Here is a 17,624-nt window from a genome sequence, read left to right on the forward strand (position 1 = left end):
TAAGGGAATATAGGTTTTCTTTTTTTTACAACTTGGCTTGGGGCTTGAGCTCGGTCTTCAAGACATCACCAAGATCGTTGATAGCATCCTCCAAGCACTGCTTGAATTGCTGGGTACCGTTGTAGAACTTTTTGCCGTGAACCTCGAGGTCCTTGACGCTGGCAACGTTAAAGTGGAAAGCGTTGTTCTTGATCATGTAAGCAACGCCGTAGCCATCATTGTTAACCATACCCCAACCGTAGCCATCAAAGTATTCAGAAGAAAGCTGGGAGGTGGACAAGTACCAGTGTTGAGAATAAGAGAAGGCAGGGTCGTTGAAGATAGCAGGCACAGGCTCATTAGGACGAAGGCTCTTCTTCAAACCGAACAAGTGACGATCCACACCACGAGCGTTGACACATTGACCCATGTAAGCACCTTGCGACTTGATAGCCTTACGGAAAGCGGCAATCTTTTCTTCATTGGTGGCACTAGGATTCTCCATAGCGCGGCAGAAAGCAACCGAATCTTCGCTCACGGTACGAGAAGTCTCTGTACGACCCAATTGGAACTTGCGAGTTTGTGCAGATTCATAGGTGGGACGGCAAACACCAAACATCTTGAAGTAACCAAGCTGGATCACCATTTGGGCAAAACCATCAGGCGAAGCCTTGAACTTCTTGACTTGGTTCTTGCCGAAACCTTGGTAAGCAAGAACAGTAAGGTCGTGGTTGGCAATCAAGTTATCGAAACGAGTCTCAGCAGCCTTGACAGCTTGATCGATTTCAGCATTGGCATGGAATTGAAGCTCCTCAGGTGCTGGAAGGCTTCCGTTAGCTTGAGAAACAGCAAGAGGCAACTTGGCGACACTATCATCATGCATGCATATTCCATGTAAGCCAATGTCATCTATGTATGCATCGTCGTTGAAATACTTACACATCGCAAACGAATTCGTTCAAACGGCAAGTGGCAGTACCATCCATCATAGAGTGCTACAAGGGCGTTTTTTTAATACCGGTATTCTCCTTGTGACATTCCTAAATCACCCGCGCTTTCCCTTACCTCGCCGTTGAAACCAGCCTTGCCATTCTCGTACACGATAAATTGAACAGGCTTGTCAAAGAAACGGTTGCGACCATCACCATGCCAGCAAGCACGAGAGCCTTCATCACGAGTGACAGGAGAAGAGTCATCAAGACAAACGACAAAAGAGGCAGTTTCAATCTTGTCAAGCAACTCCTTGTTCTTGGGGTGAGCAGCCAAAAGGAGCTTACGGTTCTCGTACCAATTGTCACGTTGATCAGCGGTCAAGGCACCGATACCCAAACCCTTGCTGTAACCGGCAGCATCAATGACACGTTGGAATTGGTATTCAAGTTCACCAGTGGAAAGCTGACGACCATTTTGAACGGTATCAATCACATAGTACTTGTTCTTGCGGACAGCAATGATGTGGGTGTTCTTGATAGGATCGTACATAGCATTGACATCAGCAGGAGTCGAAGGAATACGGCAGTTGTTGAACATGTACTTGTAACGATCCATACAAAGAGGCTCGCCCTTTGCATATTCAGGCTCGAGGGTGTTCCTAATCGTTGTTGCCCCCATGGTCAATATGCCGTTCCATTCCATTCCATCATTTTCTCACGCTTGTATACTTACTCAACAACCTGCTTCTTGAATTCGAGAGCGGCAGTGGTAATAGCAGCGGCACGCTTGGCAGGCAACTTTCTTTGACGATCATCCTTGAACAAGTAAAAGTAGCTGACATAGACGACAACAGGATCACGATAACCGAGATAAGCAGCATCGAGCCACCAATCATCCAACCAGTTGAGACAAGCGGGATCCGCAGCCTTAGCTTCGAGACGACGTTGAAGCTCGGCACCAACACCACTGGAGATGAATTCCTTGACAGCAGCCTCAGTCTTTTTGAACTCGGCATCCGACAACAAGGGCTTGCAAGTGGTCAAGTACTTGGCAAGGGTGTCCTGAAGAGGAGGAACTGGCATGCGAGGCAAGTTCTTTTGGTAACGCAACATGGGACCAGGTGCGGTGGGATCAACGGGGGTCTTGGGTCCTTTGGCCTACCAATGACAATCGTGTTGTTAATGTCAAGAGCGTATGATGCGTAGAGAGCTCTCCCATGTTCCTCCATCAACTTACAGCAGACATGATTGGAAAAGTGAAAGAAAGTGTGGGGCAAGGTTACGGAGCAGGAACACTTTAATGTGTGCTATATTCCCCGACTGACTTTGTCAGCAAAAATAGTACTCGTTTGACACATATATCTACATCCCCTTCCATCATCTATCGCTTGAACCCTTTGTGCATCTTGTTCACTCGTTGTTTGTTTGATTCAATAAAACAAACAACTTTTTGCATTAAAAAGAATTCGATTGCGTACTCAACGACTTTTATCATTATCCAATTACTGCTGCAGCATATCATCATCATCGTCATCATCATCAACAGCAGCTATACACATATGCTCACACATGCCAAGCGATTCTTGTTGTTGTTAGCCCTGATAATGCGTGTTCAAAAGAGACATAAATGATTTAAGCCATGTGAGTCAGCAATTCGTGCTTTTCAACAGCTAGTGGCCAATGATGATGAATAACCCTCAACCTGCTTACTTCACTTTCACGTGTAACTCCCGGCTTGGGAAATGCACAATCCATAATCATTGAGCCGTGCTGCATAAAAGACTTGTTGACCACATCACTTCCTTTACAAAGCCTTTTCGCTTCCACTTTTGCATGTTTTTTGCTTTCAGAAAAATTCTTCGTACTCACAATGGTGTCTGAGCCTTATCCTGGGAAAAATATACTATCGCACAAAATCGGAATCCGGACCGATCTATAATTGCTGGATGTGCCAATTGATAGGCTCCTTTTGGTATGCCCTGTCGTTTATGGTCAAAACCATGTATCGCTCAACGTTAAGATTGAGGATCGTGCCTATACAATTTTCCATTCCACTACCATTCGTTCCTTTCTAACGCAGATCAAACATCTCTTTTCTCACCCCTTGCAACCATACCTTAACCTATTTGGTGGGTCTTCAACGTCATTCAATCATGGCGGCTCACTGATTCATTTCCTCAACTTGCCCCACGAGGTTACACGCATGAACATGCCGAGCAACGTGAAAAACAATATGCCGTCCATCATGTAAAGTCTCGGAGCACCAATGATTAAGACGCTGCGTCGTACGCATAATATGTGCCACGATGATTTGACACATTGTGGTGCTGTGATTGAATACCAACAATTCCAACGAGTGCTTGTTCTCCTTTGTGACATCATGAACCTCATACTTAAAAGTGTTCACTTTCTACATACATAGGCCATCATCACAAGCAAACATGTAAAACACGCTGTGAATAAATATAGATCAATGACATGCAAAAGCTGCAAAACATCTCAAAAATGATCGCGCATACATATGATTCATTGTTAGGTGCAGCTGCTGCTGGATCGACATAGGCATGTTTTAATACTTGATTGAAAAACGCTATTATGGGGCCGTGTCTTTCTAAATGACCTAGCGGTATCTCTTTATCTTTTACCTGTGAACGACAAGCGCACCATCCCAAATCCACGCAACACACAAGAACCATTGTCACCTAACTAAACCGTATGTATTCCCTCTTTGCCCGCTGCTCAGCCAAATCGGCTCGGATCAAGGCAATAGAATCATGGAAATGAATATCTGGAGCAGGAGCATTCTTCCCATGTCATAGAATCGACAACAGTGCCGGTTCTGAGGAAATGGCTGTTAACTCGCAATTCATGATCCGACATAAAGTATCACACATGGACCCTTCCAATCCTGCAAATCAGCTGTGTTACCCAAACACACCCCTCTGCATCTTTGGTTGTATCTGAGTCTAGCTACTTCACAATGAACAAAGTCCACTCTTCATATAGCATTACGCTTACAGCATAGTAAAAACATAAAGACAGTCATATCTCAAGATTTCACAATGAAACGTGGGGTCTTTAATAGAACAAGGTTACTCGCCGGGGTGAAAGGGATCTTGTGTCAAAGTATGAAGTCCATTGTGGCCATTCCCAGAATTCGCAATGTCGCCACCAGCCAAACTGGATCTGGGGGTCGACCTCTTCGGCGACGACGACCAAAAAAATACTTTTTGGGCTAGTTGCGACATTGAACGTGAAACTTTCACACAAGGTGCTGTTGGCCAAGCCAAGCCCATTGCTGTAATAAAAACCCCACGTTTGATTGTGAAATCCTGAGATATGGGCGTCTTTATGTTGTGTGCGTGATGCTATATGACAAGTGGTCTTTGTTCATTGTCAAGTTGGTGGACCCTGGCAGAGCAAAAGATGCAGAGGGACGTGTTTGTGTAACTCAGCTACTTTGCATGACTAGAAGCATGGAAGGATGATACTGTATACTATTGACAATACCCCATACGTTGCGAGTTAACAGCCATTTTCTCACAATCGGCAATGTTGCCCATTCTATGACAGTGGAACGATATTTCGCCGGGGTATTCATTTCGCTGATTGGATTATGTTGATCCGAGTTGACGGCTGAGCTACGCTCATACAAGGTTACCTCAGTTGGAGTACCATAGAGCATGGTTAGATGTGTGGATTGATGTAATCCTCTTTGGCTGTATCTCAGCCAAATCAACTCGGATCAACATAATCCAATCATGGAAATGAATGCCTGAAGCAGGAGAATCGTTCCACTGTCATAGTATGGGCAACATTGCCGATTGTGAGGAAATGGCTGTTAGCTCGCAATGTACGGGATATTGTCAATAGTATACAGTATCATCCTTCCATGCTTCTAGTCATGCAAAGTAGCTGAGTTACACAAAGAGGTCCCTCTGCGTCTTTTGCTCTGCCAGGGTCTAGTTGATTGACAATGAACAAAGATCATCTTTTGTATTGCATCGTGAGTCACAAACATAAGATGCCTGTATCTTGAACCCATAATCCAGTTATTACGTATTGCTCATTGCTGTAATAAAAACCCTACGTTTAATGAATCGGAGATAGTGGGCGTTCTTATGTTGTGCGGATGCTACATGACAAGCGGTCTTTGTTCGTCGTTGAATTTACAGAGCAAAGAGGGACGTTAACTACGCCTTTGAAGACTAGAAGCATGAAGGAGGATTGCATACTATTGATAATACTATTGGTGAGTTGTCATTATTGCCAATCGGCATTGCCCATTCTATTGGTGGAACGATGCCCTGCTTCAGGTATCTACACGCGATTGATTATGTTGATTCGAGCGATTTGGCTGAGCTACGCTCAAGCGTTACTTCAGTTGAGCAACATGAGTATGGTTGATGCGGATTGATGTAATTCTTTGCTGTATCTCAGCTAAATCAACTCGATCACATAATCCAATCATGGAAATGTGCTCGAAAGCAGGAGAATCGTTCCGGTTTGCGTATGGGCAACATTGTCGATTGTGAGGAAATGGTCGTTAGCTCGCAATGTACGGGATAGTCAATAGTATACAGTATCATCCTTCCATGCTTCACGAATATGCAGAAGGTTGAGTTGCTACGAGCAGGTCCTCGACACGAGACGGCGATAAGGTGGTTGAGCACTCCGCCTTGTGAAAGTTTCGTTCATCGGGGGGGGGGGGGTCTAGCCTGCGCGTGCTTTTTGGTCGTCGTCGAAGAGGTCGACCCCAGTTTGGCTGGTGGCGACATTGCGAAATCTGGGATTGGCAAGCTTGATCGTGAAACTTTCACACAAGGTGCAGTTGGCCAAGCCGAGCACATTGTCTAATAAAAACCCCATGTTTGATTGTAAAGTTCGGAGATACAGGCATCTTTATGTTTGTAAGCGTGATGCAATACAAAAGATGGTCTTTGTTCATTGTCAATCAACTAGACCCTGACAGAGCGGAGATGCAGAGGGACTTCTTTGTGTAACACAGCTCATTGGGTGGTGCTGGAAAGGATCAATGCATGATAATACATGCTGTGATAATAGTTCATAAAATGCCAGCTAACAACCCCTTCCTCCCCATTCCATCTTTTTTCGAATCCACTGCATGGGAACGATTCTCCTGCTCCAGCCCAACATTTCCATCATTCAACTTTCTTGATCCGAGCTGATTTGGCTGAGCTACGCTGGAACAGCAAACATGTCAATTCTTGAATCGCAGACCCTGCGAATGTCTCCGTCTCTCCAACTTTGGGACGCTCCCATTCAAAATCGTGATAATGAACATGGAGTCTTTATTGGAACAAATTGATCAGCATGCTCGAGAGCACCCTTCTGATCAATTTTCAACTTGGAGGTGGGCAACTTCGGGGCGGTGGGCCGTCCGCTCTTTTGTTCGTGTCATCCACCATTTGGACCGCCCCCGCATTTTAAATCTTCACAATGAAGCCTACGATTTTTAAATGAATGAAGGTGATCAGCATGTTCCAGCGAACCTCCTGACAAAGTTTCAAGTACGAAATGGGGAATCCCAAGGTAATACACAGTATTTCGATAAATCATGAATCGGCGCTGTCCTCCGTTTCCGATTTACATAGTAAACCCACACTGCACCCTCCCATTCCAAATTTTCAAATGAAACATGAGGTATTTTTTAGAACAACGTGATCAGCATGTCCAAGACCATCTTGTGTGAAAGTTTCAGGTTCGAGATGGGCAATCTCAAGGTTATGGATCAATTACAGTGTTCATGGATTTATACAAGAGGTGTCCAACAGCACAGCCTACTTAAATTTCCACTTCCCTCTTCCTCCCATTCTCATCTGTTGGTCCATTCAAGTACAACTACAGCCTGCGAACGATTGTCCTGCTTCAGCCCATCATGTCAATTCTACAACTCTCTTGATCCCATGGCCTTTGAGTTAATGGCAAGTTCATGACGTCCACGCGCCCTTCTTGTCACTCTTCTACAACACACGCCTCTTCTTGATGCTACGCACGCTCTTACATACTCATCTGCCACAACCAATCGTAACAGCGTTCATTCTAGCAGCTGTTATTAGCAGGGCCTTTACGCCATGGTCTCAAACAGCATTTTTTACCTGCAGCAACATGTCTTACAGCCTCTTCACGTTCACAGCAGATATACATTATATAGAAGCAGCTTTATTTACGTGTAGCAACTTGCTTCAATACATACGATTTTCCATGGATATATGAATTTGGATATTGGTTTGGTACATTGGATGGAAGGATATGGGTATTATACAACGCGTGAAAAAAAGGGGGTCTTTGTTCATATGTATTCATTGTCAACTTGACCTTGATGCTATCGTCCTGAACGATCGGTGTATCCATGGCAGCTGCTACTATATCATCATCCTTTGTGCAACCTGTCAACCACCATCATCATCGACCAACCGCATAATTTGATCCGATTGCTTATGATTCGCCATCACGCATCAAGCGTCAGCTCGCGTACAGCCATTCACCCTTTGCACCCAGAAGATCGAAGCTTCCCAAATTGGTGTACAAGCGCCTTTGTCGACTTACGCAAAAGAGAGCGATTCAATCGGTTTATCGCCTATCGACAATGACGCTGCTGTTTGAATGCTGGGATTTTTGGTGCAGAGGATAGGTCATTGGCTTACAAAGGAAAGGAGAGCACATTACTCGTTTGATACAATAAAGGGAGGGTCGATGTTACCTGGAAGGGGTTCGACGGCTGTTAATCCTACTAAACATGGTTGCAACATGAAGATCAAGATCATCATCACTGATGATGGTGATACGTACATCATCGTATCAGGTGGCAAAAATTTTTGGTGCTAATAAGAATGTTCCTGGAATATGCATTGTCCCTTTTTATCACCCAAAAATTTTGAGAATGGGGATTGGTGTATGTATGTGGGTGGATGCGTCATGTGGCCTATCAGCAGTGATCGCTTGTGATATCTGGATCGAGTTACTCGTGCGAAGGATTGCATTATCGATCATTAGTAGAATCAACATGAGCACTATAAAGAAGAAATGAGAAAAAGAAATCAAGTCTTCAGCTTGTAGAGGAGGTAACAATGAAGAGATGTGTGGAGTTTCTTGATTACAACAGCTTTGGCCTGATGAACGCCAATGAGACGAGGCAACTTTTTTTTCAAACGGCGCTATATAAAAGCGTGGTTTCTTTTGAGTGGCACGAATGTACTTTTTGTTTTCCACGCTTCCTTTACCACGACCAGATAATGTGCCGCCGCCATGGAGTGGTTTTCACGGTGTGTCAACAGCTTGAGCATCACCAGCAGCACGCCACCATGCGCATGTCCAGATGATTGTACCGCTGTATGTCTTCCTCCTTTCAAGACCCTATCTTTACCAGAAATCATTCCTGCTACAGAAAGCTGTGCTGGGTGTAGTGTGCCTTGTGCCTTGCATCCTGCAGTGGTGCCATCCACTGAGCTTGGTATTGACCAATCACGTTCATTGCACAATACGGTACCAGGCTATGCGATCCATCTTATTATTTGCACTGGCAAGGCTGATTGGCCTGCTCATATTGAGGATGAAGGACTAGCACAGGCGCTTGTGGAGATCATCCATGAACGTAAAAAGGTGTGGAAGCGTACCGAAGCCAATCGATTTCAATCACCTTACGATACCAACACTGAATATCAACGCATTTTGATAACCAATACCGAGCTGCCATCTCATTTTTCCACTCGTCGATCGGCTCATGACGTCTTATTGATGCCGGACAATGTTGTTATCGCCAACGTCACCACGCGTAGAGCACGCGCTTTGCTTGATTTTATATATCATCGTCCCAATGCAGAATCTTTTCAAGTGCATCCAAATCCATATACCAACTTGCTATTCGTTTGTGGTCATGGTCGTAAAGACCGTCGTTGTGGGACTATTGGACCTATGCTGAAAAAGGCCCTTGACGATGCTATTTCAAAGACAAATGTAGATGCCAAAGTGGCCCTGGTTAGCCATTTAGGAGGGTAACTATAAGAGAAATGGATGCATAAATGATATATGTATTCATCCACAAGTCATTACAGCCATGCATTCGCAGGCAACCTAGTGATCTACACACATCAAGGCCGACGGGTTATTTGGTATGGCCGTGTCACCCCATGCCACTGCAGGGAAATCATTGATCAATCCGTATTACAAGATAAAGTTATTCAAGATTTATTACGTGCAGTATTTGAAGCAGGCTGTTCTAGAAGATTAGATTGGTAGTAAGCCTCTTGGAATAAATGAGTAGTAGTCTATATATAACTTGATTCAAGTGTGAATGTAAATTTCTGAGACCGCTCGGAGGAAGCATTTGTCAAGAGGTGTGGAGTGCCCAACGATGGATCTTCCTTTCCGCACGACCCATATAGCACGGTATATTATCACATCCAATGATGCATTCATCTATCTATCCATCCATCCATCTCATTCATCCATCATTCATTCCATTAGATGCCTCCTAAATTCGACCCCAATGAGGTGAAGATCATCTACTTGCGCGCCACCGGTATGTCTCATTCAATGTCACTCTTCTACTACTACTGCTTAACATGCTCATGCTTTCATTTCAGGTGGTGAATTGGCTGCTTCCTCAGCTCTCGGTATGTAAACAACAACGTCTATGCTCGTGCTCTTGTACTCATTTTCATTTCAATGTAGCCCCCAAGATCGGTCCTCTTGGTTTGTCTCCCAAGAAGGTTGGCGAAGATATCATGAAGAACACCAAGGACTGGAAGGGTCTGCGCGTCACTATCCAATTGACCATCCAAAACCGTCAAGCTCAAGTTGCCGTTGTTCCTTCTGCTTCCTCTTTGGTCATCAAGGCTTTGAAGGAGCCCCCACGTGATCGCAAGAAAGACAAGAACAGTGAGTTTGGATGTCATTTTATCGGTATCCATGGAGACCGTAACTCACGCGTACATGTATCATCTTACTATAGTCAAGCACACTGGCAACATCCCTCTTGATGAGATCATTGAGATTGCCCGCACCATGCGTTACAAGTCTTTCGCTCGTGAGCTCAAGGGTACTGTCAAGGAGATCCTTGGTACTGCCAACTCTGTTGGTTGCACTGTTGACGGTCAAAGCCCCAAAGATTTGTGCGATGCCATCGATGCTGGCGAGGTCGAAATTCCCGTAAGTTGAAATCAAGTCCCCCCCCCTGAATTCCAGCCATGTGCTCATTGTGTGTATCCTGAATCTTTTATAGGAGAAATAAAGTGCTTTCCATTGACGTATTAAAGTTTTACTCAGTCGTTGCAATATTGTTCGTATCAAATGGATGGAGAAAAAGGAGATGATGGTGAAAGATAAAGAGAGAGAGAGAGGGAAGGAGATGATGATGATGATGAATGTTTAATATGCGAGTTAAAAAGATGCTCATACGAAATGCTATTGTGGTCTCTCAATCATGCGTTCTACTCCTTGCATAATTAGATGTGGACAATGCACCCATGCTCTCCTCAATTAAGATGTTCCTTCCTCCTCCTACATTGGCTTCAACAAGTACCTAACATATACATTATCAATTATCATATCCACCCCCATCAATTATTGTATGTATGTATGCTTACATTCTAACCGTAAATAAACCTGCAGGAAGTCCTTTTTGCACATCCTCTTTGATGACTTGCAATCCAGCTGTTTCAAAGATCTTCTTAAGGGCGTCATTGGGTCTATTGTTGCTCTCGTTAACAAAGAAGACAATCTTCCTTGGATTCATGATCTTATCGATCATCTTACCTAGTAACGCTGCTATCTTCTTCATCAACGACGTAGTCCTTGGATGAGTTATTCTCCTTGATACCAATCAAGCCATTAGGTGTGAGACCCTTGATACAACGCTTAAAGAAAGCAACCAAATCATCTACAAGCCAATGATAAGCCTATGAATGGGGATGTCATTGCTCCATCTTTAGTTACCATCAGTCAAATGGCCGAGTACCCATTGACACCAGATTAAATCATATTTGCCATGTTCGGGAACAAAATCCTGCAAACCTTGACACTTGACATCGCCTACGCGTCCTTGCTCTATCTCGTCCTTGAGATATTCACTCTTGGCTTGTTCGACAAAGTTGGGTGCTTGCTCGACCAAATCCACCTTATCAAATGGCACGCGCAACAAAAAGTTCTTGGTAACACGTCCAATACCTGCTCCACAGTCGCATGCATAGCCTGTACCCTTCAACTCATCCCGGACAAAGTTGAGTGAGCTCCTGGTTTCTATGGGATCGACAGCGGCAAATCCTCCAAGCATTCCATTGACGGTGGGCGACACGCTTGTCCAGTAGTTTTGAGCATTGCTGTACCAGTCAGGCTGATCCATAAGCTGCAAGTGATCCTCCTTTTTCAATCCCTATCGTCATGTCGTTTTTCCTTCCAGTGTTAACGAGCAGTTTTTTCCTCGAAGGGTTTGGTTTCTCTTACAATCGGCATTTTGGATAGGTGTGTTGTGGGTGCTGTTTCCAAGTTACTACTCCAACGGTTGACAGTCGGCAGTTTTCGTGTGCGTGGATACCACACATCCAATAGGAAACTGATATGCTATGGTACTACCCAGCTGCCAATAAACTAGTCCTGAATCCCTGTCAAATAAAAGCCATACTTGAATTTATGCATCATAATCCATATTGTGGTCAATGGCCTCTTCCCAGGTGCCTAATCCTTCATGTCATCCTCGATCAAAAATGGGTTGCTCATTTATCACAATAGTCGCATCGCATCATCAATGGACTCATTATCAACTTGCTCAATAGCATCAAAAGAGTGTGCCAACATGACTCCTCGCTAATTAATACCTCTATCGCTATCTTCAAAGTATGTCATGGATTGATTGGAAGATCCAAATTGCAGGATCTTTATGTGGTACCCATCATCACCAACATACCATATGCTTTCATCATAAACGCTTACACTATTACGCTCTCAACAAGTTACATGCACCAGGTACCCAAAGCATCATTCATATTCCATCTAGATCCTTTTATTTAAAGTGGTCTACGCTCTATGTTGAGGACATGGCAGTGAATGGATGTGTTACACAAGCCTGTGATCTCGCTCCAAGAGTAGTATTTATGCGGGGCCATTCCGTTCCACAGGTCCTTCCTTTGTCGTTTCCTTTCTTGATCGTCCACTCCACAACCATGTTGATGAAAGTCGAGATACCTGCAAGTGTTTATCAAATCATGCTTGCCCATGCACTTTCCACTGAAAAGGTATGCATACCACACACACACACTTGCCTCATACTTTTGGAATACTAACTCCCATCACGTAGGAAGAGATTATCGGCATGTTGATCGGTGAATGGCAGGCAAGTGTTGGTGGATCCCACAGTCGAAAAGTGCTTCTAATGGAGACTGGAAACAGGGCTTGAAGAACACCAATCCATTCATGGCGTCTCGGGCATTGGCACGCATTCATGCTGTCTCTTTGTTAACACGATCGGACAAACGAAAGGATCGGGTCGAGATTGCACCAGAGCAACTGCATCTTGCTGCTTGTGCTGCCGAGGTACCTATTCCCCTTATACTTGGATTGGTATGCCGATACAAACCTTACATGCGATATTATTAGGAATTGAGCAAAAAGATGGATCGAACAATGTGTGTTATTGGATGGGTATGTTGTCATTGAATAAGACATGCTTCGATACAAGGCTAATCAATGTTATCAGTATCATAGTCATCCACATATTACGGTGTTCCCATCTCATGTTGGTATGTTCGTGTGCATGTGTGTGGATACTTGGGATGGCTCTTCTTATTGTTAGGGTGTAGATCTACGAACGCAGCAATCCTACCAGTATATGGACAGCCATTTTCTTGGTCTCATCATCTCTTGTTTTGATGAAAGATCGGATATGGTAAGGAGGGGGTGATCAATGTGGATGTGGTTTATCAAGTTGTAACGCATGGATATGGCTTTGCAGATGCAACGAGTACAAATCACATGCTTTCAGGCGGAAGAGGATGAAAATGGCCAGTAAGTTTACAGCAACTACAAACCATTGGAAATCAATCAATGACCATGGATCGTAGAATCAAACGCGCCAATGTGCCTATTGAAGTCGTGCCTGAGCCTTCGGTGTCACCTTTCCTGCGCGAGACCTTCTTATCATTACCACGGATCATGTATCAAGAGCACAAAAAGGAATATGAAATGGCGACCAAGCGGATACAATACGAGAACAGCAAAGATGGGTAAGCATCAAAGTTGGGATGCGTAAATATGGTATACACACGACGCTTATACTGTGAATTTCACAGCACTACCACCTTACCGGAGATGATGACACAGCTGCATAATACGGGTGTATACGGCCAATCGATTGTGCATTTGGTAGACAATGTCATATGCCCTGCTACGCAAGTTCTAGAAGATAAGGCGATCGCTTTGCAAAAGCAGGTAAGCACAGCAATATTTGCAAGTGTTGTATGTATTTATCCCTCATCTAATTGTGCTTTTCATAGATTGATGCAATCAAACGCGAGCGGGAGCAACAAAATAGCAATCTCATTGATCTCGACAGCTGATATTATACCAATAAGAACACTGTTTCATCCAATTTCTTTGCTTTGTCTCTCTCTCTCTCTCTCTCTCTTCATCCGCACTTTTATCATGTTGAATCTTCCAAGGGATCGTCAAGAGCTATTGACCATATGGCAAGCATTTTGCTGACTACTTTATGCATGATCATGTTGTGTTCATGTTGCATACATTATATTATTACCAGGCGTGCTGGATCACTTGGGACCCGAACAATGCGTACCAAACACCTGACAAAGCGAGATCTTTCCAGTATTGATGTATCAGCCGTGTGGTATGTACATACATACGAGAAAGGACAATGAAGGGAATTTGACGTTGAATGAATGAGTGCAGTGGGTATCTTTTGGACAAACCTTTGGGCTTGGTGGTCTCTGGGGGTCTTTTGCTTGGTATTGTCAAGATCATGCAGCAGCAATCTTCGCTGGTTTATAGTACGCATGGGGGGATTTGCACACAAGAGGGTGATCTTGGATGGCTCATTCATTTTCTGTTTTCTGTGTACATAGCTGAAGTGATGCAGCTTTGGTCTCGATTGCGGTTCGATTTGGGAGGCAAAGTGGCAGATCCAGAAATTGACATGCATGTACCACGTGCCAAGTATGTGATTGTTTATCTCCACAATAGCAATGGGCTGAACGATGACTGATAACATGATCTACAAGGGCACGAAACATCACGCTGACAGAGCTTGAAGACTTACAGCTTGACTTTGATGCTGACTGGGTGATTATTATTATGCCAAAAGGAAATCCAACAAGATCCAGCTCATACGTTTTCGATTATAGGAACCCATTGATTTGACGGATCATCTTTTGGAAGACGCAAGAATAAGCTCCCAGATCGAAGAACAACAGCAAGATGGCTATCAAGAAGAGGATCAAGATCAAGTACTTGCAATGGAAGTGGAGAATCGAGAAGAGCAAGAAAACGCGCCGATGCTATCAGACGTTTACGATGACATGTTTTTTGAGTAAGTCTTCCTATATTATATTGTGCTATGATCCATCATTTAGTATCCTCTTTTAGTGATGACTTCAACTATGGCTTCGATCCCATGCAGAGAAATGACATCAACGCCGACGTTGCAATCGTGCCGGAGGATGCAGTATCTGAAACAGACACTCAAGGCTATTCACAGATTGTGCCTTTATCACCTACCGCCAGTGATACCAGCAGTCAAATGCAGTCGATTCAACATCGTCGTCCTCGCCAACGTCGCCGACGCTCAACTCGTATTGCTACCACGGATCCAGTGACCATCTTGCCTGCCACTTTTTATGGGCGGACGGCTGATATTACAACTACAAGACCAATGCAAACGTCTCGTAAGGTATGTTTTATCATCCATTTCATGATACAAGACCGGTTTACGATGTCACTTATTCATCTCTATTATACCACATCATAGCGTGGAACATCTTCTACGTCATTGCTGGCACCACTTGTACCAGGTAAAAAAGAAAACAAGGTGCCTTGATATATGATTTACCAACATGTGTGCTTTAGTGCATGGTATTCCAGGATCGCATATCATATGGCAACGACCAACATGGCGTGGACTTTCGGTAAGTGACAAATGAAATAGGGGATAACGATGGGGAGTGCGATATGGCAATAAAGCTAAAGTCTATGCATAATTTATGTAGACGGAGGCACCTCGCGAAGTCGAAATGGCTAGAAGAGGGTCGAGACAAGGTGGCATGAGCGTTAGCTCTGGGCAGCTCTTTTCATCTTCAGGAAACATTTCGGTCAATGATTGGATGGATGGTATCCCTGTGGTCCCTGATGCTACTATCACCTCGGGTCTTGGTGCTGGTGCTGCCGCAAGTGGCAGTAGTGGTCAAAGTATGTGTGTATACTCGATTGATGAAAAATGCGAGTGCGTGTGTGTGTCTTTCTCTCCCTTATTAACTCCCCTTATCTCTTTTAACAGATTCTTCTTCTGGTGAACATTGGACAGATATTGACGATGATCTATTCTTGGATGATATCAATGTTGGAAGCATGCATGACGATGATCCGGATGCACTTTTGAGGTGAGAAAACAAGAACAAAGAATTAGGGAGTCATGCAAGGTTGATCATGGTTAATGCGAATACTTACCCACATATATTACTGCTGCTGCCGAATACTCTAAAGCTATGCACGTCTCTTTGCTCAAAATCAGGACCGGGTTGCATTGGCGGATCTTCTCGTGTCGTCCAGCACAAAGTCACATGTGGCACGATCCTTTTACAATGTGCTTGGTATGTACGTTATGACATTTCACTTGTATCCATCATGATGGCATGTCTTAATATGACGGCGTTGTTACATCATTAGTACTTGCAACCCAACAAAAGGTCAAGCCACAGCAATCAACGCCTTATGGTGCGATCCACATTATCTTGGTTTAATATACACGGGCATACTTTGAATAAGGCAACAATCCTCCATTGCTAAAATATCCTTTGCTTCTTATCCCCCACCCCCAAAATCACTCACACCTCCTTGAATTGCGTACTAGAAAGGAAAAGCTTTTATATTATCGTTATCCATGCATAAACAAAGACCCAAAGGGAGAAGGGGAAAAATAAGAAAGAGATGATTGATTGAAAGCGAGCACGGGATCATAATCACATAATGGAGTAGGGGGATAGATAAGGCTTGATGAGCTGTATGTCATATGTATGTGTGTGGGTGAGCATCATCTTTGTATATGAGATGTCTTGAAGCGGGAAGAATAGGAGTTGGAGTGTATGTGTGTGCGATGATGGGCCAGTAAGTGAATATAGCAGTCTACTTTTTTTTCTACACAAAGGAAGGAGTGCGCGGGGAAGAGAATTTCAGGGGATCAAAGGCAAAGGGGACATTGATGGTTGTTTGATTGTGTATGTGTTGATTGTGCGAATGTGCGTGTGTGTAGGTGGATAATAATAAACCGCCAAATAGAGGGACAATAATAATTGACATGAGGATGCTCATAGGTTTCGGTATCGACGCTTTCCTGCACACTTCATGGCTTGCACTTCCGGGCTCATGCGACAAGTGTCTTCCATACGTAAATGTCGTTTTAGTGCATCTGTGCGTGCAAAAGCCTTCTTGCAACAAAGGCATACATAGGGTTTGTCGCCTGTATGGACGCGAATATGGCGTTGCAAATCGTGTTTTCGCGCAAAGGCACGTGGACAAGCTGAACACGCGTAAGGTCGAATATCACCATTCACGCTTGAACTTCCCTGAGAGCTGATGGATGATGATTTACGCTTTGAGGGTGGTTGCTGAGGAATCACAATTTCTTGGTTTGATTGCAAAGACAATGATGATTGTGATGGCGGCGGTGGCACAAACCAATTGCTGTAGTCCATCTGCATAGTGGATGTTGAAGATGGCAGAGGCGGTGATAGAGGCGAAAGTGGACGCACCGTGGTCTCTGTAGTAGTTGTTGTGGTGGTGATTGGCACGTTGTTAGGCTCCATATACAATGAAGACGTTGCTTGAAGAGTTAATTCATATGGTGGTGGTGGTGACGATGCATCATTGTAAAAACAATCAAGACCACTGGCACCGAATTCCAGCATATCAAACGCGGTTGTTGCTCCCGTATCGACTGCAGATCCATATGAAGAAGCAGGATATTGGTAGCATTCGGGTTGTTGTGGTGGTGGTGGTTGCATGTAATCTTGGAGAGGTGAGTATGACGATGCATCCATCCAATACGTATCATGGGGTGTAGTCATATGAGAAGGAGGTGTGCTTGCGTTGCTATCGCTACTGCCACTGCTACCAATGGAGAATGTTGCATACATGGGGCTGTACATAATGTTTTGTTTAGTGGGGATTATACAGGTAGTAGTTATCAGCTGGTGATGGAAGACGATTAAAGTAGTAGAGCAAAAAAAAAGTCGAATAATATGCCAAATGTAAAGTTCAAAAGGGAAACAAAATACGTCGTTTTTTATATCGAGAGTGGGACAACATGTCATTGTACCATTGAATCAGGGATGGATGTACATCACGTCGCATCAAAAGCCCCTTTACCGTCATCAAATCTATCGATCCATCTACGCGACGTATATACATGATGATGAGCGAATCAGATGTGGCTTCAAGTTATACAAGGGGGCAAGTGAGTGGGGGGCAAAG

General features: G+C 44.1%; 7 protein-coding genes across 7 annotated transcripts; 4 read left to right on the top strand and 3 right to left on the bottom strand.

Moving 5' to 3' along the window:
• Positions 1–25: 25 nt before the first annotated feature.
• O0I10_004492 (uncharacterized protein) lies at positions 26–2,157 on the bottom strand (the record flags this gene model as incomplete). The annotated part of the gene is made up of 5 exons (XM_058484551.1): positions 26–848; positions 919–974; positions 1,045–1,570; positions 1,645–2,069; positions 2,149–2,157. 5 exons carry the CDS (start codon positions 2,155–2,157, stop codon positions 26–28), a joined length of 1,839 nt encoding a protein of 612 aa, XP_058344812.1.
• Positions 2,158–8,180: 6,023 nt separating this feature from the next.
• On the top strand, positions 8,181–9,170 carry O0I10_004493 (uncharacterized protein; the record flags this gene model as incomplete). The annotated part of the gene is made up of 2 exons (XM_058484552.1): positions 8,181–8,926; positions 8,987–9,170. The coding sequence occupies 2 exons, from the start codon at positions 8,181–8,183 to the stop codon at positions 9,168–9,170; spliced, it is 930 nt and encodes a 309-aa protein (XP_058344813.1).
• Positions 9,171–9,398: 228 nt separating this feature from the next.
• On the top strand, positions 9,399–10,164 carry O0I10_004494 (60S ribosomal protein L12; the record flags this gene model as incomplete). The annotated part of the gene is made up of 5 exons (XM_058484553.1): positions 9,399–9,453; positions 9,518–9,547; positions 9,606–9,812; positions 9,886–10,082; positions 10,156–10,164. 5 exons carry the CDS (start codon positions 9,399–9,401, stop codon positions 10,162–10,164), a joined length of 498 nt encoding a protein of 165 aa, XP_058344814.1.
• Positions 10,165–10,433: 269 nt separating this feature from the next.
• Positions 10,434–11,384, bottom strand: O0I10_004495 (uncharacterized protein; the record flags this gene model as incomplete). The annotated part of the gene is made up of 5 exons (XM_058484554.1): positions 10,434–10,455; positions 10,520–10,621; positions 10,689–10,812; positions 10,869–11,304; positions 11,376–11,384. The coding sequence occupies 5 exons, from the start codon at positions 11,382–11,384 to the stop codon at positions 10,434–10,436; spliced, it is 693 nt and encodes a 230-aa protein (XP_058344815.1).
• A 707-nt stretch (positions 11,385–12,091) lies between these two features.
• O0I10_004496 (uncharacterized protein) lies at positions 12,092–13,483 on the top strand (the record flags this gene model as incomplete). The annotated part of the gene is made up of 10 exons (XM_058484555.1): positions 12,092–12,163; positions 12,226–12,261; positions 12,318–12,461; positions 12,525–12,569; positions 12,625–12,667; positions 12,728–12,813; positions 12,880–12,932; positions 12,989–13,150; positions 13,217–13,355; positions 13,421–13,483. 10 exons carry the CDS (start codon positions 12,092–12,094, stop codon positions 13,481–13,483), a joined length of 843 nt encoding a protein of 280 aa, XP_058344816.1.
• An 85-nt stretch (positions 13,484–13,568) lies between these two features.
• Positions 13,569–15,895, top strand: O0I10_004497 (uncharacterized protein; the record flags this gene model as incomplete). Its single annotated transcript, XM_058484556.1, has 13 exons — positions 13,569–13,590; positions 13,764–13,770; positions 13,833–13,930; positions 14,006–14,096; positions 14,162–14,222; positions 14,285–14,469; positions 14,526–14,829; positions 14,908–14,950; positions 15,006–15,064; positions 15,146–15,344; positions 15,433–15,535; positions 15,639–15,745; positions 15,822–15,895. The coding sequence occupies 13 exons, from the start codon at positions 13,569–13,571 to the stop codon at positions 15,893–15,895; spliced, it is 1,353 nt and encodes a 450-aa protein (XP_058344817.1).
• Positions 15,896–16,459: 564 nt separating this feature from the next.
• O0I10_004498 (uncharacterized protein) lies at positions 16,460–17,287 on the bottom strand (the record flags this gene model as incomplete). Its single annotated transcript, XM_058484557.1, has 1 exon — positions 16,460–17,287. One exon carries the CDS (start codon positions 17,285–17,287, stop codon positions 16,460–16,462), a length of 828 nt encoding a protein of 275 aa, XP_058344818.1.
• Positions 17,288–17,624: the final 337 nt, after the last annotated feature.

Source organism: Lichtheimia ornata, assembly GCF_029851405.1.
Source record: "Lichtheimia ornata isolate CBS 291.66 chromosome Unknown scaffold00016, whole genome shotgun sequence".
NCBI classification, from domain to species: Eukaryota; Fungi; Mucoromycota; class Mucoromycetes; order Mucorales; family Lichtheimiaceae; genus Lichtheimia; species Lichtheimia ornata.